This window comes from Hypanus sabinus, chromosome 20, assembly GCF_030144855.1.
Source record: "Hypanus sabinus isolate sHypSab1 chromosome 20, sHypSab1.hap1, whole genome shotgun sequence".
Classification (NCBI taxonomy): Eukaryota; Metazoa; Chordata; class Chondrichthyes; order Myliobatiformes; family Dasyatidae; genus Hypanus; species Hypanus sabinus.
Window position 1 is genome coordinate 5,813,442 of NC_082725.1, and position 18,083 is coordinate 5,831,524.

Genomic DNA, 18,083 nt, shown 5'->3' on the forward strand with positions numbered 1-18,083 from the left:
ACCTATCACTCTCTTAGCCAAAGAACTTGCCCAACACATCTTCTTTGAAGATGCCCTCTTCTCATGTTAAATGCATGCTCTCTGGCACTACACATTTCAACCCTAGGGGGAAAAAAACTGTGTACTCTAACTATGCTCTCATAATCTCAAAAACCTCTATCAGATTTTCCTTGTCTTCACCACTCCAGAGAAAACAAACAAAGTTTGTCCAACCAAATGTTGTTATAGCAACGTTTTCTAATCCAGGCAGCAACCTAGTAAACTTTTTCTGCACCCTCTCCACAAAGTCTCAATATTCTTCCTACAAGGGAATGACCTATTTGAATGCAATACTCCAGATAGGGCATAACTATAGTTTTAAAAACTGAAGTGTCTATGCAATGGCCACTTTATTAGTACCTCCTTTACTTAAAGTGAACACTGAGTGTTTTGTTTCTGTAGCCCATATACTTCAAGGTTCAAAATTCAGAGATGTTATTCTTCACCCCACTGTTGTAACACAGTTACTTGAGTTACTATTGCCTTCCGATCAGATTAAACCATTCTCCTCTAGCCTCTCTCATTAACAAGAGGTTTTCATCACAGAGCTGTAGCTCACTGGATGCTTTTGTTTCTCGCATCAACCTCTGTAAACTTGAGAGACTTGTGCGAGAAAATCCCAGGAGGTCAGCAGATTCTGAGATACTCAAACCACCCCATCCAGCACCAACAATCATTCCACAATCAAAGTCACTTAGATCACATTCTTCTCCACTCTGATGTCTGGTCTGAACAACAGCTGAATCTCCTGACCCTGCGTGCATGCTTTTATGCACCGAGTTGCTGCCACATGATTAGCTAATTAGATATTTGCATTAATAAGGTGTACAGGAGTACCTAATAACGTGGCCATTGAGTGTGAACTCCCAGCTCTTGAACTCAGTCCCTCTGCTAATTCAGCAACCATATGATAAGCTTTCTTTACCACCCAATCAACCTGTGAAACCATTTTCAGGATGCAATGGACGGATCACAATATCCCTCCACACATTGACGCTGTTAAGTCTTGCCATTAATAGTGTATTGTTTTTTTACATTTGATCTCCTAAAGTTCAAGACTTTACATTTGGCCGGGTCAAACTCCATCTGCCAATTTTCTACCCATATCTGCACCTGACCTATATCCCAAAGTATCATTGCAAATCTTCTATGCTATCCATAACACCACCAAGCTTCATATAATCTGCAAACTTACTGAAGCACTTAACTGTATTTTGATTCAGGTCATTTACAGGTATATTTCTATTTTTTTTTCCACAAACAGCAGAGGTCTTAGTAAAGATCCCTGAAAAACACCACCAATCACAGAACAACACCGACCCCACCCAGCCATAACCAGTCTCCCATGAGAGGTGTTACCAGACATCTTTGTAAAATCCATATAGACAACATCTACAGCTCTAACGTCATCAATCACCTTTATCACCTCTTCAAGAAAAAATTCAATCAAGTTAGTAAGGCACAACTAGTCCCACACAAAGCCAAGCCTACTGTCCCTAGTTAGGCCATGGTTTTCCAAATGCTCATAAATCCTGTTTCTGATCAAACAGACTATATTACATGTGCTTCCATGCTGACTTAGAAGGGGAAATCCATTTTTTTTGCTCAAAACTTTTCCATTCTTTATTCTTTTTAGGATTTCTACTAAAAATATAAACAACTCACAAAAAAGTATGCTCAAATAGGAACAATTATGCAATGCTATTATAACAAAGACAATGCCAAGAAAATGGTTAGTAATGTTGATTGGGCATCTCCTCCATCTAATACAAAAGGCTCTATGTATTCAATTTTGATAAAATGGCAACACCCCTACTTTTGGATTACTGTACCAAAGGACTAAGTAATATATAGTTTGAGCCAACATGTATAAAGAATCAATACAGAATGTAATGTCACCTTAACGTGGTGATACTAAACACGTTCACAAATCCTTGCTACATATTGTATAATTCGGAACCACAAAACACTGAAGATTGAATGATTAGTAACTGAAGTTCCAAGGCAGATCCACAACCAACTGAAGTTCTAAGTTCAAGTAAATTTGGGCATTCAATCAGTATGCAAAAGACAACAAACTATGCAGATAAAAAACAAAGGAATAATAATAATAATAATAAATAAATAAACCATAAATATCAAGAATGTGAGATGAAGAGTATTGAAAGTGAGTCTAGAGGTTGTGGGAACATTTCAATGATGGACAAGTAATATTAAGTGAAATTATCCCATTTGATTTAAGAGCCTGATGGTTGAGGGGTAATAACTGTTCCTGAACCTGATGCTGAGAGTCCTGAGGCTGCTGTAGCTTCTTCCTGATGGCAGCAGCGAGAAAACGGCATGACCTGGGATCCCTGATGATGGATGATGAGCCATATCCACTGCTCTTTGTATGATTTTCTATTCAAAGGCACTGGTGTTTCTATTCCAGGCTGTGATGCAACCAATCAATATACTCTTCACCTCGCATCTATAGATGTTTGTCAAAGTTTTAGGTGTCATGCTGAATCTTCACAACTTCCTGATGACGTGCCGAGTCCAGGACAGATCCTCTGAAATGATAACACCAAGGAATTTAAAGTTGCTGACCTTCTCTACCTCTGATCCTCCAATGCAGGCAGGCTCATGGACCTCTATTTTCCTCCTCCTGAAGTCAACAATCAGCTCTTTGGAGTTGCTAACAATGAGTAAGAATTTGTTGCTGTGGCACCACTCAACCAAATTTCCAATTTCCCTCCTATATGCCAATTCATCACCACCTTTGATTCAGCCTACAAAAGTGGAGTCAACAGCAAACTTGAATATAACATTGGAGCTGTGCTTAGCCACACAATCTTAAGTGTAAGGCGAGTACAGCGGAAGGCTAAGCACACAGCTTTGTGGTGCACCTCCGCTGATGGAAATTGTGGAGGAGATGTTGTTACCAATCCAAACTGAATGGGGTCTGCAAATGATGAAATCAAGGATCCAAATGCAGAAGGAAGCATTGAGGCCAAAGTCTTGTATGTTTTTAATTAGCTCTGAGAGGATGATGGTACTGAATGCGAAACTGTAGTTGATAAAGAGCAACCTGATGTATACACCTTTGTTTTCCAGATGATCTAGGGTTACGTGAAGAGCCAATGAGATTGCACCTGCTGAAAATCTGTTGCTTTGGTAGGCAACTTGGAGCTGATACAAGTCGCTTTTCAGGCAGGAGTTAACACATTTCACCACCAACATATAACCATCGAGGCAGGTTACCATGATCTTCTTAGACACTAGTGAAGTCAGCTTGAAGAAGGTGGGTACTTTAGACTGCTGAAGCAAGAAGTTAAAGATCTCAGTGAACACTCCAGCCACTTGATGAGCACAGGTTTTTAAGCACTTGACCAGGAGCCCCGTCTGGGCAGGATCCTTTTTGTGGGTTCACCCTCCTCAAGGCTGCTAGTACGTTGGTTGGCCTCAGAGACTGAAATCACAGGATCATCAGGGGCTGGGGGAATTCATGATAGTTCCACCATGTTTTGGAGAATGTATTGCTTGCCTATAAGCGAAGCCCTGTTGTCACCTATGTTGCTTGAGTTTACTTTATAAGAGGTGATAGCATTCAAGCCAACATGATGCTAACTGCAAGCACAATAGCTCCTCTCAATATCCAAAATGCTAGAAAATGTAAGTGGAAAAAAAGAAATCTAATAGGAGAGGAGAGTGAATCATAGAAGAAAGGGAAGAAGAAGGGTACCAGTGATAGACAGGTAAGGAGAGAAGGCAAGAGGCCAGCATGGGGGAATTGAAGAAACGGGAAAAGGAGGAAAATTACCGGAAAATAGAAATACTATCACTTCCAATTTATAGCATTCAATTCTCAGAATACAGTTTCATAAACATTAAAGGAAATCAAATGTAGATCAATCTACAATGGCATCTTTAAATTCCTAGTTGTCAATTATTTCAGCTACTATTCCACACTGAGCTGTTGACCTGTCTTTGGTATTGTAGCGGTGTGCTACACGCAGCGCTAAAATTACGACACGGAGTCGGTAACTGCAGTCGAAGGAAAAAAACTTTATTCGAAATCTTCAGCCTCACTTTTAAGCCTCCCTCAACCTGCCCCCCATGGCGCAGAGGCTCCAAAGCTCTGTGCTCGCAAACCCCCGTAGGCTATCTAATTGTGAGTCGGTTCGGATGTGCCAGGAAATGGGTCGCCTCATAACCCCCTCCCAGAACTGGCGATACACCCCCCAATGCCCACAGTCTGGGCCAGAACCTGCTTGGGAGGCCGGCCTCTGCGCCGAGGTGCCGGAAACTCGGCCGGTTGCGCCAGGTCCACATGGGCCGGTTTGAGGCGGTCCACCGTGAAAACCTCCTCTTTCCCCCCAAAGTCCAGCACGAACGTGGACCCGTTGTTCCGGAGGACCATAAACAGCCCCTCGTATGGCCACTGCAGCGGTGGCCGATGCCCGCCCCTTCGTACAAACACAAACTTACAGTTCTGTAGGTCTTTGGGTACGCAGGTCGGGTGCCGCCCGTGCTATGAAGTGGGTATGGGGGCCAGGTTACCGAGCTTCTCGCGTAGTCTGCCCAGGACTGCTGCGGGATCTTCCTCTTGCCCCCTTGGGGCTGGTAGGAACTCCCCGGGGACGACCAGGGGCGCGCCGTATACCAACTCGGCCGACGAGGCGTGCAGGTCGTCCTTGGGCGCTGTGCGGATGCCGAGTAGGACCCAGGGAAACTCGTCCGCCCAGTTGGCTCCTCGCAGGCGGGCCATGAGGGCCGACTTCAGGTGACGGTGGAAACGCTCCACTAGCCCATTCGACTGTGGGTGGTAGGCAGTGGTGTGGTGCAGCTGAGTCCCCAAAAGGCTGGCCATAGCTGACCACAGGCTGGAGGTGAACTGGGCGCCTCTGTCGGAGGTAATATGGGCTGGTACACCAAAGCGAGATATCCAGTTGGCGATCAGGGCTCGGGCGCAAGATTCGGAGGTGGTGTCGGTGAGCGGGACCGCCTCTGGCCATCTTGTGAACCGGTCCACGATAGTCAGGAGGTGCCGCGCTCCACGCGACACTGGCAGGGGGCCCACGATATCCACATGAATGTGGTTGAAACGCCGGTGGGCGGGATGGAACTGCTGCGGTGGGGATTTGGTGTGCCGCTGCACCTTGGCCGCCTGGCAGTGCATGCACGTTTTGGCCCATTCACTGACCTGTTTGCGGAGTCCGTGCCAAACGAACCTGCTGGAAACCATCCGGACAGTTGTCCGGATGGAAGGATGCGCCGAGTTATGAATGGAGTCGAAAACGCGGCGCCGCCAGGCTGTCGGGATGACGGGGCGGGGCTGGCCGGTGGCGACGTCACAGAGCAGGGTCCTCTCACCCGGGCCCACAGGGAGGTCCTGGAGCTGCAAACCAGAGACTGCGGTTCTGTAACTCGGAATCTCCTCATCCGCCTGCTGCGCCTCTGCCAGTGCCTCAAAGTCTACCCCTTGGGAAAGGGCATGAACGGTAGGGCGAGAGAGCGCATCCGCCACAACATTGTCCTTACCCGAGACGTGCCGGACATCCGTCGTGTATTCAGAGATGTAGGACAGGTGGCGTTGCTGGCGGGACGACCAGGGGTCGGACGCTTTCGTAAACGCAAAGGTAAGCGGTTTGTGGTCCGTGAACGCGGTGAAGGGCCGACCTTCTAGGAAGTACCTGAAATGCCGGATTGCCAGGTAGAGCGCCAACAGTTCCCGGTCGAAAGCACTGTATTTGAGCTCGGGTGGTCGCAGGTGTTTGCTGAAAAACGCCAGGGGTTGCCAGCGACCTGCGATGAGTTGCTCCAGCACCCCACCGACTGCCCTGTTTGATGCGTCCACTGTGAGGGCGGTAGGGGCGTCCATTCTGGGATGTACTAGCATTGCGGCGTCCGCCAAAGCTTCCTTCGTTTGAACGAAAGCGGCGGCGGACTCCTCGTCCCAGGTAATGTCCTTGCTCGGACCCGACATCAGGGCGAACAGGGGGCGCATGATCCGGGCAGCTGAAGGGAGGAAGCGGCGGTAGAAATTGACCATACCTACGAATTCCTGAAGGCCTTTGATCGTGATGGGTCGGGGAAAGAGGCGGACCACATCTACCTTAGCGGGCAGAGGGGTTGCCCCGTCTTTAGTAATCCTGTGGCCCAGGAAGTCAATGGTATCGAGTCCGAACTGGCATTTGGCGGGGTTGAACCGGCGTCCCGACCTTCTATCCCACACATACAGGAGGCTATCCCGATGGCCAGCCGCCGTAGCCATCAGCGGCGGCTGGCCCTGGCGTTTCCCGGGAGCTTGCAGGGTGGGCGACAACGGCGGGCTTCTGCGCCCCACCGCTCGTGGTTAAAGCACCAGTGTTCATTGGGCCGGGGGTTGGCGGGCTCTGCGGCCAGGCCTGGACTGGTTTGCTGCCGGGAGCGTGGCTGGGAGATCTGTGCGATGGACGCCCCGCTCACCTTTTTGGCGTTCCACAGCAAGTCCGCCCGGGCTGCCACCTTCCGGGGGTCACTGAAATCCCCGTTGGACAGCAGCAGGCGTATGTCCTCGGGCAGCTGCTCCAGGAATGCCTGCTCAAACATGAGGCTGGGTGTGTGTCCGTCGGCCAGAGACAACATCTCATTCATTAAAGCCGATGGAGGTCTGTCGCCCAAGCCATCCAGGTGCAGTAAACAGGCAGCCCGCTCGCGCCGTGAGAGTCCGAAAGTCCTGAGGAGCAGGGCTTTGAATTCCGTGTACTTGCCATCTGCCGGGGGCGACTGTACGAACACCGCGACCTGGGCCGCTGTGTCCTGGTCGAGGGAGCTCACCACGTAGTAGTAGGCTGGAACCATAGGTTCGGGTGCTGTGTCCAGAAACCCGGCAGTTTCAACGAAACCGCATGAACAGAGGCGGCGTCGGTCATTTCTGGTCCAAAAATCGTTTGGACCGTCGGGGTCACCAATTGTAGCGGTGTGCTACACGCAGCGCTAAAATTACGACACGGAGTCGGTAACTGCAGTCGAAGGAAAAAAACTTTATTCGAAATCTTCAGCCTCACTTTTAAGCCTCCCTCAACCTGCCCCCCATGGCGCAGAGGCTCCAAAGCTCTGTGCTCGCAAACCCCCGTAGGCTATCTAATTGTGAGTCGGTTCGGATGTGCCAGGAAATGGGTCGCCACAGTATCTTGCATTGTCCCAATGAAGCCTAATGCAATTTCAGGGAAACATCATATATTTCAACTTGGCATATGGCAGCCTCTCGGACTTAATAATGAACTCAGCTATTTCAGATATTTTTTCGTTTTGATAAAAGGTCATCTATCTGCCATTTTGTCCGTTTCTCTTTCCATGCCTGATGCGAGAGTTTCCACATTGTCTATTTGTAACTCAAAAGTCACCGTGGCCATAGGCAGTGGTATGGGCACACAGGCAGTACTGCTACCTCACAGCTCCAGAGACCTGGGTTCAATCCTGACCCCCAGTGCTGTCCATGCAAGTTTGCATGTTCTCTCTGTGACTGTACGGATTTTCTCCAGGTGCTCGTTTCCTCCCACATACAAAATTCATGGAGATTAATAGGTTAATTAACCACTGAAATTGCCCTCGGTCTGGATGTGAGTGAAAAATCTGTAGCAAGTTGATGGGAGTGTGGGGAGAATAAAAGAAAAAAACATCTGGAGCAGTGCACAGTTAGTGAACCAAAGAAACGGTGTAACATCCAAAACTATAAAGTTTCCATTAGTAACAACTCTTTATCAAAATAATTGAAAGAATAGAAATTACTCATTTCACGGGAACAATAAATTCTACAGATAACTAATAATTTCCCACCTGAGTGACGGGCTCCACTGAACCAATGTACGAGTCAGGACGAAGAAGAATGTGTTCTAACTGTGTCTTCTTCTGATAAACTCTCTCCACAGACATTTTCTTGGAAGCCTCTGGCATCTTTTTTGAAGAGTCAGCTTTGGCATTCGTTTCTTCCTTACTTGGAAGATTTTTCTGATTGCTGAACAATGTCTACAGAACAAAAAGTTGTTAAAATTACTACTTAAAAAAGGTACTTTCTGGAAACTATGGATTTTAATCTTAAATTATTAGCAAATCTAATCCTCATCATGTTATAGTTTCAAACTTATTTTGATTGTACAGAATCATTTCACAGAAATAAATATAGAATTATGCTTACAAATTGTTATTGACCAGTTTTAAAATAAAAATCAAAAATTTCAACCAGCAGCAAATCGGTAACTGGCATCTGACCTCAAAGAGAATGTCCAAAAAGAGCCATGAGGTAACAGCTATACAAGACCTTAGTTACACCCCCACTTGGAGTACTGTGTTCAGTTCTGGTCAGCTCATTACAGGAAGGATCTGGATACTATACAGAGAATGCAGAAGAGATTTATAAGGATGTTGCCTGGATTGGAGAGCATTCCTTATGAGAATAGGCTGAGTAAACTTAGCCTTTTCTCCTTGGAGTGATGGAGGATGATAGAGGTACCTCAGCAGTCTAAGGTAACCTGATAGAGGTATATAAGATGATGAGAAGCATTGATTGTGTGGCTAGCCAGAGGCGTTTTTCCCAGGGCTGAAATAGCTAGCACAAGGGGGCATAGTTTTAAGGTGCTTGGAAGTAAGTACAAGGGGGATGTCAGAGATGAGTTTTTCCACACAGACAGTGGTGGGTGCATGGAATGTACGGCCAGCGAAGGTGGTAGGGCTGGCTACAATAGGGTCTTTTAAGAGACTCTTTGATAGGTACACGGAGCTTGGAAAAATATGCGGTAGGGAAATTCTAGGCAGCTTCTAGAGTAGGTCCTATGGATGGCACAACATTGTGAGCCAAAAGGCCTGTAATGTGCTGAAGATTTTTTTATGTTTTAACTATCACTTTAACTATCAAAACAACTGATATAATACTGTCTGAGTATACAGTCAAATTATAGATTTCTTCCAGCTAGAATAAAACTATTTCAGAAAGTTAGAGATTTTAACAAAATTAGAACATACATTTAGAACAATGTTTAATCATTCATTTGCTGGGCAACTCCTTTAGCTTTAAAGCCATCAAAACCTGTTTGTTCTTGATGTATGTTGGCATGTCAAAGTTTAAATTCCAGCTACTTTTAATGGCTTCACTTCACTGCAGGGAAGACTGCATTGTAAGGTAACGTAATAGGTGACAGTTGACACATATTCTTCATAGTAGAAATACTGTCATTGAGTTGTAGTGTTCACATTAAGAGATGGCGCCTGAAGCAAAGACAACAGTGTAAGATGATTGCTTTTGTTAAGCACATAAAACGACTCATGTTTTACTTACAAAATCCTACATTGGTGACCCCAGTGCTCTCCAACAATTCCAGAGTTACTCAACGACAAATCCACCAACACAGTTACTTTGAAGCTGCCAGAGTTTTAAGAGCAGCACACTACCATGTGGTTTGCACAGACGAAAGCCTGGTCTGCACTGCAAGAAATCATCATGGACTATACCAAACATTACTATGTCATAGCATCGCTAAGTAGTTTCACTGCAGCCAGAGTGGTGAGTCTACTAAAAGACTCACCTGCACATGATAACTATGTCCCTCTGAAAACTCAACTATAACAGACTTTTGGACTTCTGAATCTGAGTGCGCCAAACAATTGCTTTCTTTACCCGGTCTTCAGAACCAATGGATCTCATGGTATCTCCTGGGCAATAACCACCCTTGTTACATTTTTAAAGAACTCTTTTTGCAACAAATGCATGATCAAGTTCATACAGCCCTCACTAATACACCCATGAAGGACTATAAGAAGCTTGCTAAAATGGCTGATAGTCTACACTCAGCCAGGCAGAGATACATCGTTCCTCCTCCTTTCCCTATCTAAATAAGCCCATCAGCAGACTCACGCCCACAGCTCCAAATCATACAATGCCAGAACTAAGTTCTTAGCACACACACTTAGGCATGAACACCAAGAAGTGCCAACCACCATGTAGCTTCAAGAGAGCCAGCACATCGGAAGTCTGTGAATACCGTGGGTTCCAGCCTCCAGGATCATCTATTGATAATTACGCACACCCTTTCAGGGCAATGCTTCCTGTATGACACAGGTGCTCAAGTGAATGTGCTGCCAGCATTGCCCATTGAATTTAAGTCAGAGAGCAATGAACCCTAGCAAGAGGCCATCAACAGCAGCAGAATCCAGACTTATGGGATTCGACACGTGACACTCCACATCAGTGGACAAAGCTATAGGTGGGACTTTGGCTTGGCTAAAGTTGCTAGACCTCTGCTCAGCACAAATTTACTGTGGTGCCAAAGGACTGTTAGTAGACCTTAAGAAGTGCCGGACTGCAGACGCAAAAAACATTGGGTCATTACCCCATACCCTTAGTAAGTTCCCCACGATGACTGTTTAGCAGATACACCACCATACATTCACCTGCTGGATGAATTCCCAAATCTCACCAAGCCCACATTTTTTACTATAATCACAGAGCATGGAGTCAAGCACCACATTTCTGCAACTGGCTCGCCAGTCTACACATAGACTGGACTCAGGAAAGCTAGCAGGTACAGGGGCTGAGTTTGCTCACATGGAAATGCTTGGCATTGTACGCAAGTGAAATAGCCCTTTTGGGCTTCACATCTTCACATGGTCCCTAAGCCATCAATGGTGGTTGCTGTCTATGTGGCGATTACCACCACCTTAACGAAGCCACCAGCCCCGATCATCACAAAGTCCCACGTTTTCAAGACTTTTTGGCATGCTTAGCCAGAAAGATACCTTTTCCTAAAGTGGACTTAGTCAGGGACTACCATCAGGTGCCTGTGTGTACTGAGGACATTTTCAAAACAGCTGTTATAACAGCTGAAAAATGCAGTACAGACTTTCCAGTGACTAATGGATTCTGTGTTAAAACACTCAGACTTTCTTTTTCTTTACCTGGGCTACATACTTGTCACCAGCACATCCAAAACTGAACACTTATCATAGCTCCACACACTTTCCAAGCACTTAAGACAACATGAGCTGATTATTAACGCAACTAAATGCCAGTTTGGGTTGTCTAGTTAACTTTCTCCTCCACCACAACTCCGCAGAAAATGCAAAACCTTTGCAGACAAAAGGTGCTGCTAAATGGATTTCCCACTGCTCCGCACTACCAAAGCACTGCAAGAGTTTTTAGTTTTGGTGAATTTCTATCATCATTTCATTCTGCAAGATGCTGAACTTGTGCTCTCCTTACATAGTGCCCTTAAAGGCAGTGTCCCTAATCACATGCTTGAGTGGTCAGTGGACATGACCAGAGCAATTGACAAAACCAACAAACTCTTTCAAATGTAACCCTACTGCACACCCATTCCCCAACACACATATAGCCATCACTATTGACACCTCGGACTATGCTGTGGGTGCTGTGCACTAACAGTTGGTTAAAGGCATGTGGCGGCTGCTAAATTTCTTCAGTCAACAGCTCAGCCCCCCCTACCCTTCCTCCCAAGAGCAAGTACAACATGTTTGACCACAAGTTTCTCAGTCTCTATCTTACCATTCACCACTTTCTCTTTCTACTGTAGGGTCAGCATCTCATAACATTCCTAGACCACAAATCCCTCATGCATGTGACAGCCAAAGCATCAGGCCCTTGGTCTGCACAGCAGCAATGCCACCTGGCCTACACTTCAGAACTCATGACTGACATACAGCACATTGAAAGGAACAGTAATGCTGTGGATGATTGCCTCTAATGGCCCGCCATTGATGCCATACACATCAGGGTTGGCTATGTTGGCACAGCAGCCAACCAAGCTACTGATCCAGAGGTCCAGGCTTACAGAACAACAGTCATGGGCCTGCAGCAGGGGAAATGTAAAGGGTAACAGATGATACATATTATTCATAGTAGAAATGGTTCTATATAATTTATAAACACTGTCATTGAGTTGTTGTGTTCGCTTTAAGAAATGCTGTCTGACCTAATGACATCAGTGCAAAGTGATAGCTTTTGTTTTTCATTCGTAATGGAAGTAAAGGGCTGTGGCTTTTGTTAAGCACATAAAACATGCCTCGCTTGTTTTATTCAAAAATCCTACAGTATCCATTATGATACATTTCAAAGCTTACTAATAAACTATGCATGCATCAAAGTCTCAAATTAGATATTAGCTCTATGATCAAATGACAATCTAAAACTTGAATTATTATGAATCAAAAAGCTTCAAATCAATATTGCTACAAATTAACTTTAAACTTGCTAGAGTTCACTGTAAAAGTACCCCATCTATATTTCCACTTGCTTTGACAAGTGCAGCTTCAACACATTCAAAAATCTCAACAATCACCAAACAAGATATAGCAGTTCACTTAATAGACATCTCATCGACAACCATTCATTCACTCCATCCATCAGTGAGCCACAGAAGCAGCAACTAAGAAAGCACCTTCCAGACAAAGTAATGACAAAACAAACCCCTGACCTCTGCCAGCTAGAAAGACAAGGATGTAGTTTCCATCACTGAGAAATATAACATTATTGTGTCTACGCTTTCTGAGGAGTTTCAGGCATGCAAGGCTCCCTGCCCCCATTGTAACAACTTTCCACAAGAGCACCACTGAGAGTGTCCTGACCAGCTGCATCATTGTAGTATGGAAGCTGCAAGGCAACAGACTGCAAGACCCTTCAGAGGATGGTAAAAACCACTGACAGGAACACCAGGGTTTCCCTCACCTCTATTTGTGATATTTACCATGAATATTATATATGAAAGGTCCACACAGCATTCTTGCTGTTTCCCTATTCTGTGCACTTCACATGCATTTTGAATTATATTTTATTAACTTGTTTGTGGTAATGTTTTATGTACTGTGTGTGATATATGGATTGTGGGTGCAGTATCATCTGGAGGAACATTGTTTTGTCTAGTTTTATATAAGTACAGTGAGATGACAATAAACATGAACTTGAACATGTAGATATCTCCAGATCTCAAGGACTGCAAAAATTTCAAGAAGGCTGTTCACCACCACCTATGCAATTAGGACGGACAAGTAAATGTTGACTAAGCGAGCAAAGCCCACATTTCTTAAATGAATGAAATAAAAATCTATTTCTCAGGTTGTAAAAGGCGGCCAATATCTCTTCTGATATTTCAGATTTTTAAAATTAAATTCAACATGACCCTGCAAAAGAAACATTAATCAGGGAAATTAGAATAACTTTATTCTCCTTTCCTCTGGTACTGATTCTTCAGGGGCAGAACTAATGATACTGTCTGGTCAGCTAGGCTTTTTGTACAGCTTTGATATGCACTCCACAGCTCCTAGACATTCCTTTGGTTTCTCCACTAACTTACAAGGTGGCTTCACCTTACAGCTCATCATCACTGCATCACTGGCCTCACCAATTCAGAAATATTTATTTTGTTTGATTCATATCCACTTGCCACCCAAAAACTCCTCTTTGCAACTTACAAGTACGTTGTACCCCAGTTGCAGCAGTTCTGGTTATGGACATCTACCATTTTGAAATTCACAAATCACTAACAAAAATATGAGAATTGGAATAAAAATTCACTTTCAAAGAAGTTAAGCGAGACAAGTAACTAAATAAACAAAATTACAAAGAAACAACAATTTTTGTCACTTTCTGTCAAAGGTATGCATTATGGAAAAATTGCCATATTTTTGTCTGTAATGCAAGGCTATCCTGCAACTTGTTCTCTCTTTTTCCTCCCATTGACGAGTATTTGACCAAAATGTTAACCATATTTCTCTTTCAATATTTCTTGCATTGCTTGCTCAATCTTTACTTTTATCTTTGACTTCCTGTGTGTGTGCACGCGTACACATATATATCAAGACAAATGAAATACAAGGAATATTAATTGATTCTCAAACTAAAGTAAATGAACGTTGACTATGGACAATCGAAAATAATGAAGTTTCCCTTTATTTTGCATTAAAAAATCCAAAGACAACAGAACTGATTAACTTAAGGTTCTAGCCCCATGTAAGAAATACGTTTTGAAGTGTTCCTATTCTTTTTGACCTATCAGGGCATAGCAGCAGAGACCAGGCCAGTGGCACCGTGGTAACCTCTGAGGCTAAGCAGGAAAGGACAAAGTCAGACAGACTGATTGTGATAAGAGACTTAAGATTTAGAGGGATGGACAGCTGATTCTGTGGCCACAAAAGAAAACCCAGGATGGGGTGTTGCCTCCCAGGATACTTCAGAGCAGCTGCACAAGATTCTAAAGAGTAAGAGTGAGCAGATACAGTTTGTGGTACGCATTGGCACCAATGACATAGATAGAAATTCCCAAGAGTGAGTATAGGAAGAGCAAGACCTTAAGGTAGTAATCTCTGGATTACTCCTAGCCACAAGCTAGTTAAAGCAGAAATAGGATGATAGTATGGATGAATAAATGACAAAGTGGTGCAGGGGACAGGGCTTCAGATTTCTGGATCTTTGGGATCTCTTCTGGGGAGGGTATGACTTGTACAAAAAGAATGGATTACAACTGACGCTGGGAGTGACCAAAATCATTGCAGACAGGTTTGCAAGAGTTGGTGGGGAAAGTTGAGACTACTTTGGCAGGGGAATGGAAACCAGAGTGATAGGGCTTAGGATGTGTCAATTGGTATGCAAGTTGATGCAGTGAGGCTGTGAAGATGGACAGGCAAATGATAGGGCAAAATTGCAGTCAGTTGGATGAGATGAAGTGTAACATGAGGGCAAAAATTGCAAAGGGTGATGATTACACGACTGAAGGAGTTATATTTGAATACACACAGTACACAGAATAAGGTAGATATTCTTGTACTGCAGTTGGATTGGCAGGTATGACATTGTGGGCATCACTGAGATGTGGCCCAAAGATGATCATAGTTGGAAGCTTAACATGCAAGTATACACCTTGTCTCAAAAGGACAGGCAGGTAGGCAGAGGAGTGGGTGACTCTGTTAATAAAAAAATGAAATCAAATCAAATCCTTAGGAAGAGGTGACAGAGGACCTGAAGATGTAGTATAGTTAAGAAACTGCAAAGGTAAAAAGATCCTGATGGCAGTTATATACAGGATTACAAACAGTAGTCAGGATGTGTGATATAAATTTCACAGGAAATAGTAAAGGAACTGAACTTAATTGAATTGACTTTATTTCTTACATCCTTCATAGATATGAGTAAAATCTTTACGTTATGTCTCCGTCTCAATGCGCAAATTATAGTAATTTGTAACAAATAGCATGTACAGTAAGATATACAACAGTCAATATAGCTCAGAATTACATCTGTGTCAGAATGAATTAATCAGTCTGATGGCCTGGTGGAAGAAGCTGTCCTGGAGCCTGTTGGTCCTGGCTTTAATGCTTCAGTACCATTTCCCAGATGGTAGCAACTGGAACAGTTTGTGGTTGGGGTGAATCGGGTCCCCAGTGATCCTTCAGGCCTCTTGTAATAAGGGCAATGTTATGATAGTCATGGGGGATTTCAATATGCAAGTAAATTGGGAAAATCAAGTTGGTGCAGGATCCCAAGAGAGGGTATTTGTAGAATGCTGACAAGATTTTTTTTTAGTGCAGTTTGTGTTTGAAAGTACTAGGGGAAAGACAATTCTAGATTGGGTGTTCTGTAATGAAACAGATTTGGTTCTGGAAAATAAAGGAGGTAGTGATCATAATATGGTAGAATTCACCCTGCAGTTTGAGAGGAAGAAGCTAAAGTCAGATCTATCCATATTAGAGTGGAGTAAAGGGAATTACAGAGGCCTGAGAGAGGAGCTGGACAAAGTTGATTGGAAAGGGACACTTGCAGGAATGACTGCAAAACAGCAATGGCTGGAGCTTCCAGGGCAATTCAGAAAGCGCAGGATAGATACATCCCAAAGATGTAGTCAGAAAGGAGGCTGAGACAACTGTGGCTGACAAAGGAAATCAAAGACAACATGAAAGCAAAACAGAGAGGATATAACATAGCAAAACTTAGAGGGAAGATAGAGGATTGGGAAACTTTTAAAAACCAAACAGAAACCAACTAAAATAAAATCTCAAAGAATGAAAAGATTAAATATGAAGGTAAAATAGCCAATAATATCAAAGAAGATACCAAAAGCTTTTCTTCAGATACGTAATGAGTAAAAGAAAGACAAGAAAGGATGTTGGACCATTGGAAAATGACACTTGAGAGGTAGTAATGGTAGGACAAAAAATGGCGGATGAATTTAATAAGTATTTTGAGTCAGTGTGGAAGAAATTTGAGAGTGTCGGGGGCAGAAGTGAGTGTAGTTCCAATTACCAAGGAGAAGCCAAGGAATTTTTCTCTTGTTTGGCACAGGCAAGAACAGAGTTTCACTTTAAGAAGAACCTTCTATACTCACTTTCAGCATCAAAATATGGAGGAACCATCACAAACTCTCACAGCCCCTGATGATCCTGAGATTTCAGTCTCTGAGGCCAACGTGCAAGTACCCTTCAGGAGGGTGAACACATGAAGTCTCCTGCCTAATTGGAGTACCTGGCCAAATTGACTGGGATCTGCAAGCTGATCAAGTGGCTGGAGTGTTCACTGAGATATTTAATCTCTCATTTTGGCAGTCTGAGGCTTCACTTATACCAGTGCCAGAGAAGAACGTAATAACCCGCCTCAATCACTATCATCCAGCAGCACTTACATCCACAGTGATGAAGTGTTTTGATAGATTGGTGCTGAAACACATCAATTCCTGCAGGAGAAGTGACTTAGATCTATTCCAATTTGCCTACTGGCGCAACAGGTCCAATGCAGATGCCATCATATTGGTTCTACACCCAACCTTGAAATATCAGGACAGCAAAGATGCGTACATCAGGATACCTTTCATTGATTACAGCTTGGCATTCCCTCACTTGCAGACCCCAGTCAATTAGGATTGGCAACAAAATCACCTTCACAATCTCCATCAGCACAGGTGCACCACAAGGCTGCCTGCTTAGTCCCTGCTCTACTTGCTTTAGTTATGACATTACTATCATTCCTACTCCCTTAATTTTGCACTTGCTTCAACATAAATCAGACCCTCAAGGCAAGATACAAATTATAGCATAATAAACAAGAAGTTCAAATCTTTCCCTTTATTCTAAAATCAAACTGTTGTCTAAAAAAATGACGGTTGCAAACTTTGGAAACAAAGTTCGGATTGCAACAGTGAAAATTACAAGGTTACTGAAGACTGGGCATAAAGAGAGATAGAGTTACACCATAGTTATTACAAGAAAATCAAAGGTCTGAATGAACAACCTAGAGACACTTCGAATCCCACCATATAGAAATCAAGGAATTTAAATTTGGTTAATTATATAAAAGTGAATTATTATGTTAAGAATGCACCAGCCGTAAACATTCAAATAGCAAATTAGGAAAAGAAATCTGACCAGGCATATGGAAATGTAGTTCACTCTTGACAGTTCTCTGAAATTGCAAATTGTATGAAGTCATTACAGTAAAGTACAAGAAGATTGAAACTAAATGGACCATTTGAGATAAACCTAGCTATATGGATTCAAGAAAAAATGCAACACAATCAAATCAGACATGCAAGTCTTAATTATGTTTTACCAAAAATGAAATAATTGTCTCAGAAAGCTAATCAAGCAACCAGCTGCAGTAAGCACAAGACCCTGAGTGTACTATCTATTTTTTGCTTAGACTGCCCCCAATAAAAATATGGATCCATTGCTTCTAGTGCTACAGTGGTGAAGGAGTAGCCTAGAGAAAAGAACAAAGCAGAAGTTGGAAGGTGGGGGTAGGGATTCATCAATATTTATCCCAGACCCCATGCCATCAAGTCAAATGTGAACAAGGAAAACATGCTTTGATTACTACACACCAACATCTTCAGCAATAAGTCAGTAGATCTTCACACTGACTGTAATTAACTGCCCGGGACCTCAGAATCTGTCATAATCAAAATAAATAAGGGGATCAACAAAGATTTAACAAGTGTAAAGATTATGTACATCAGGAACAACATTAGACTCGCCAAAATATTGGCTGCCACAACAGGTCATGAATGTTGATAATAAAAGCTGCTGAT

General features: G+C 43.6%; 1 protein-coding gene across 3 annotated transcripts in view; it reads right to left on the bottom strand.

Moving 5' to 3' along the window:
* Window positions 1–18,083, bottom strand: part of top2b (DNA topoisomerase II beta) — a 94,489-nt gene that overhangs the window by 62,264 nt on the left and 14,142 nt on the right. For all 3 annotated transcript variants that reach the window (XM_059944993.1, XM_059944994.1, XM_059944992.1), the window contains exon 2: window positions 7,843–8,031. In XM_059944993.1, coding sequence (XP_059800976.1) covers window positions 7,843–8,031 — 189 coding nt within the window. The remainder of the gene's footprint in view (window positions 1–7,842; window positions 8,032–18,083) is intronic.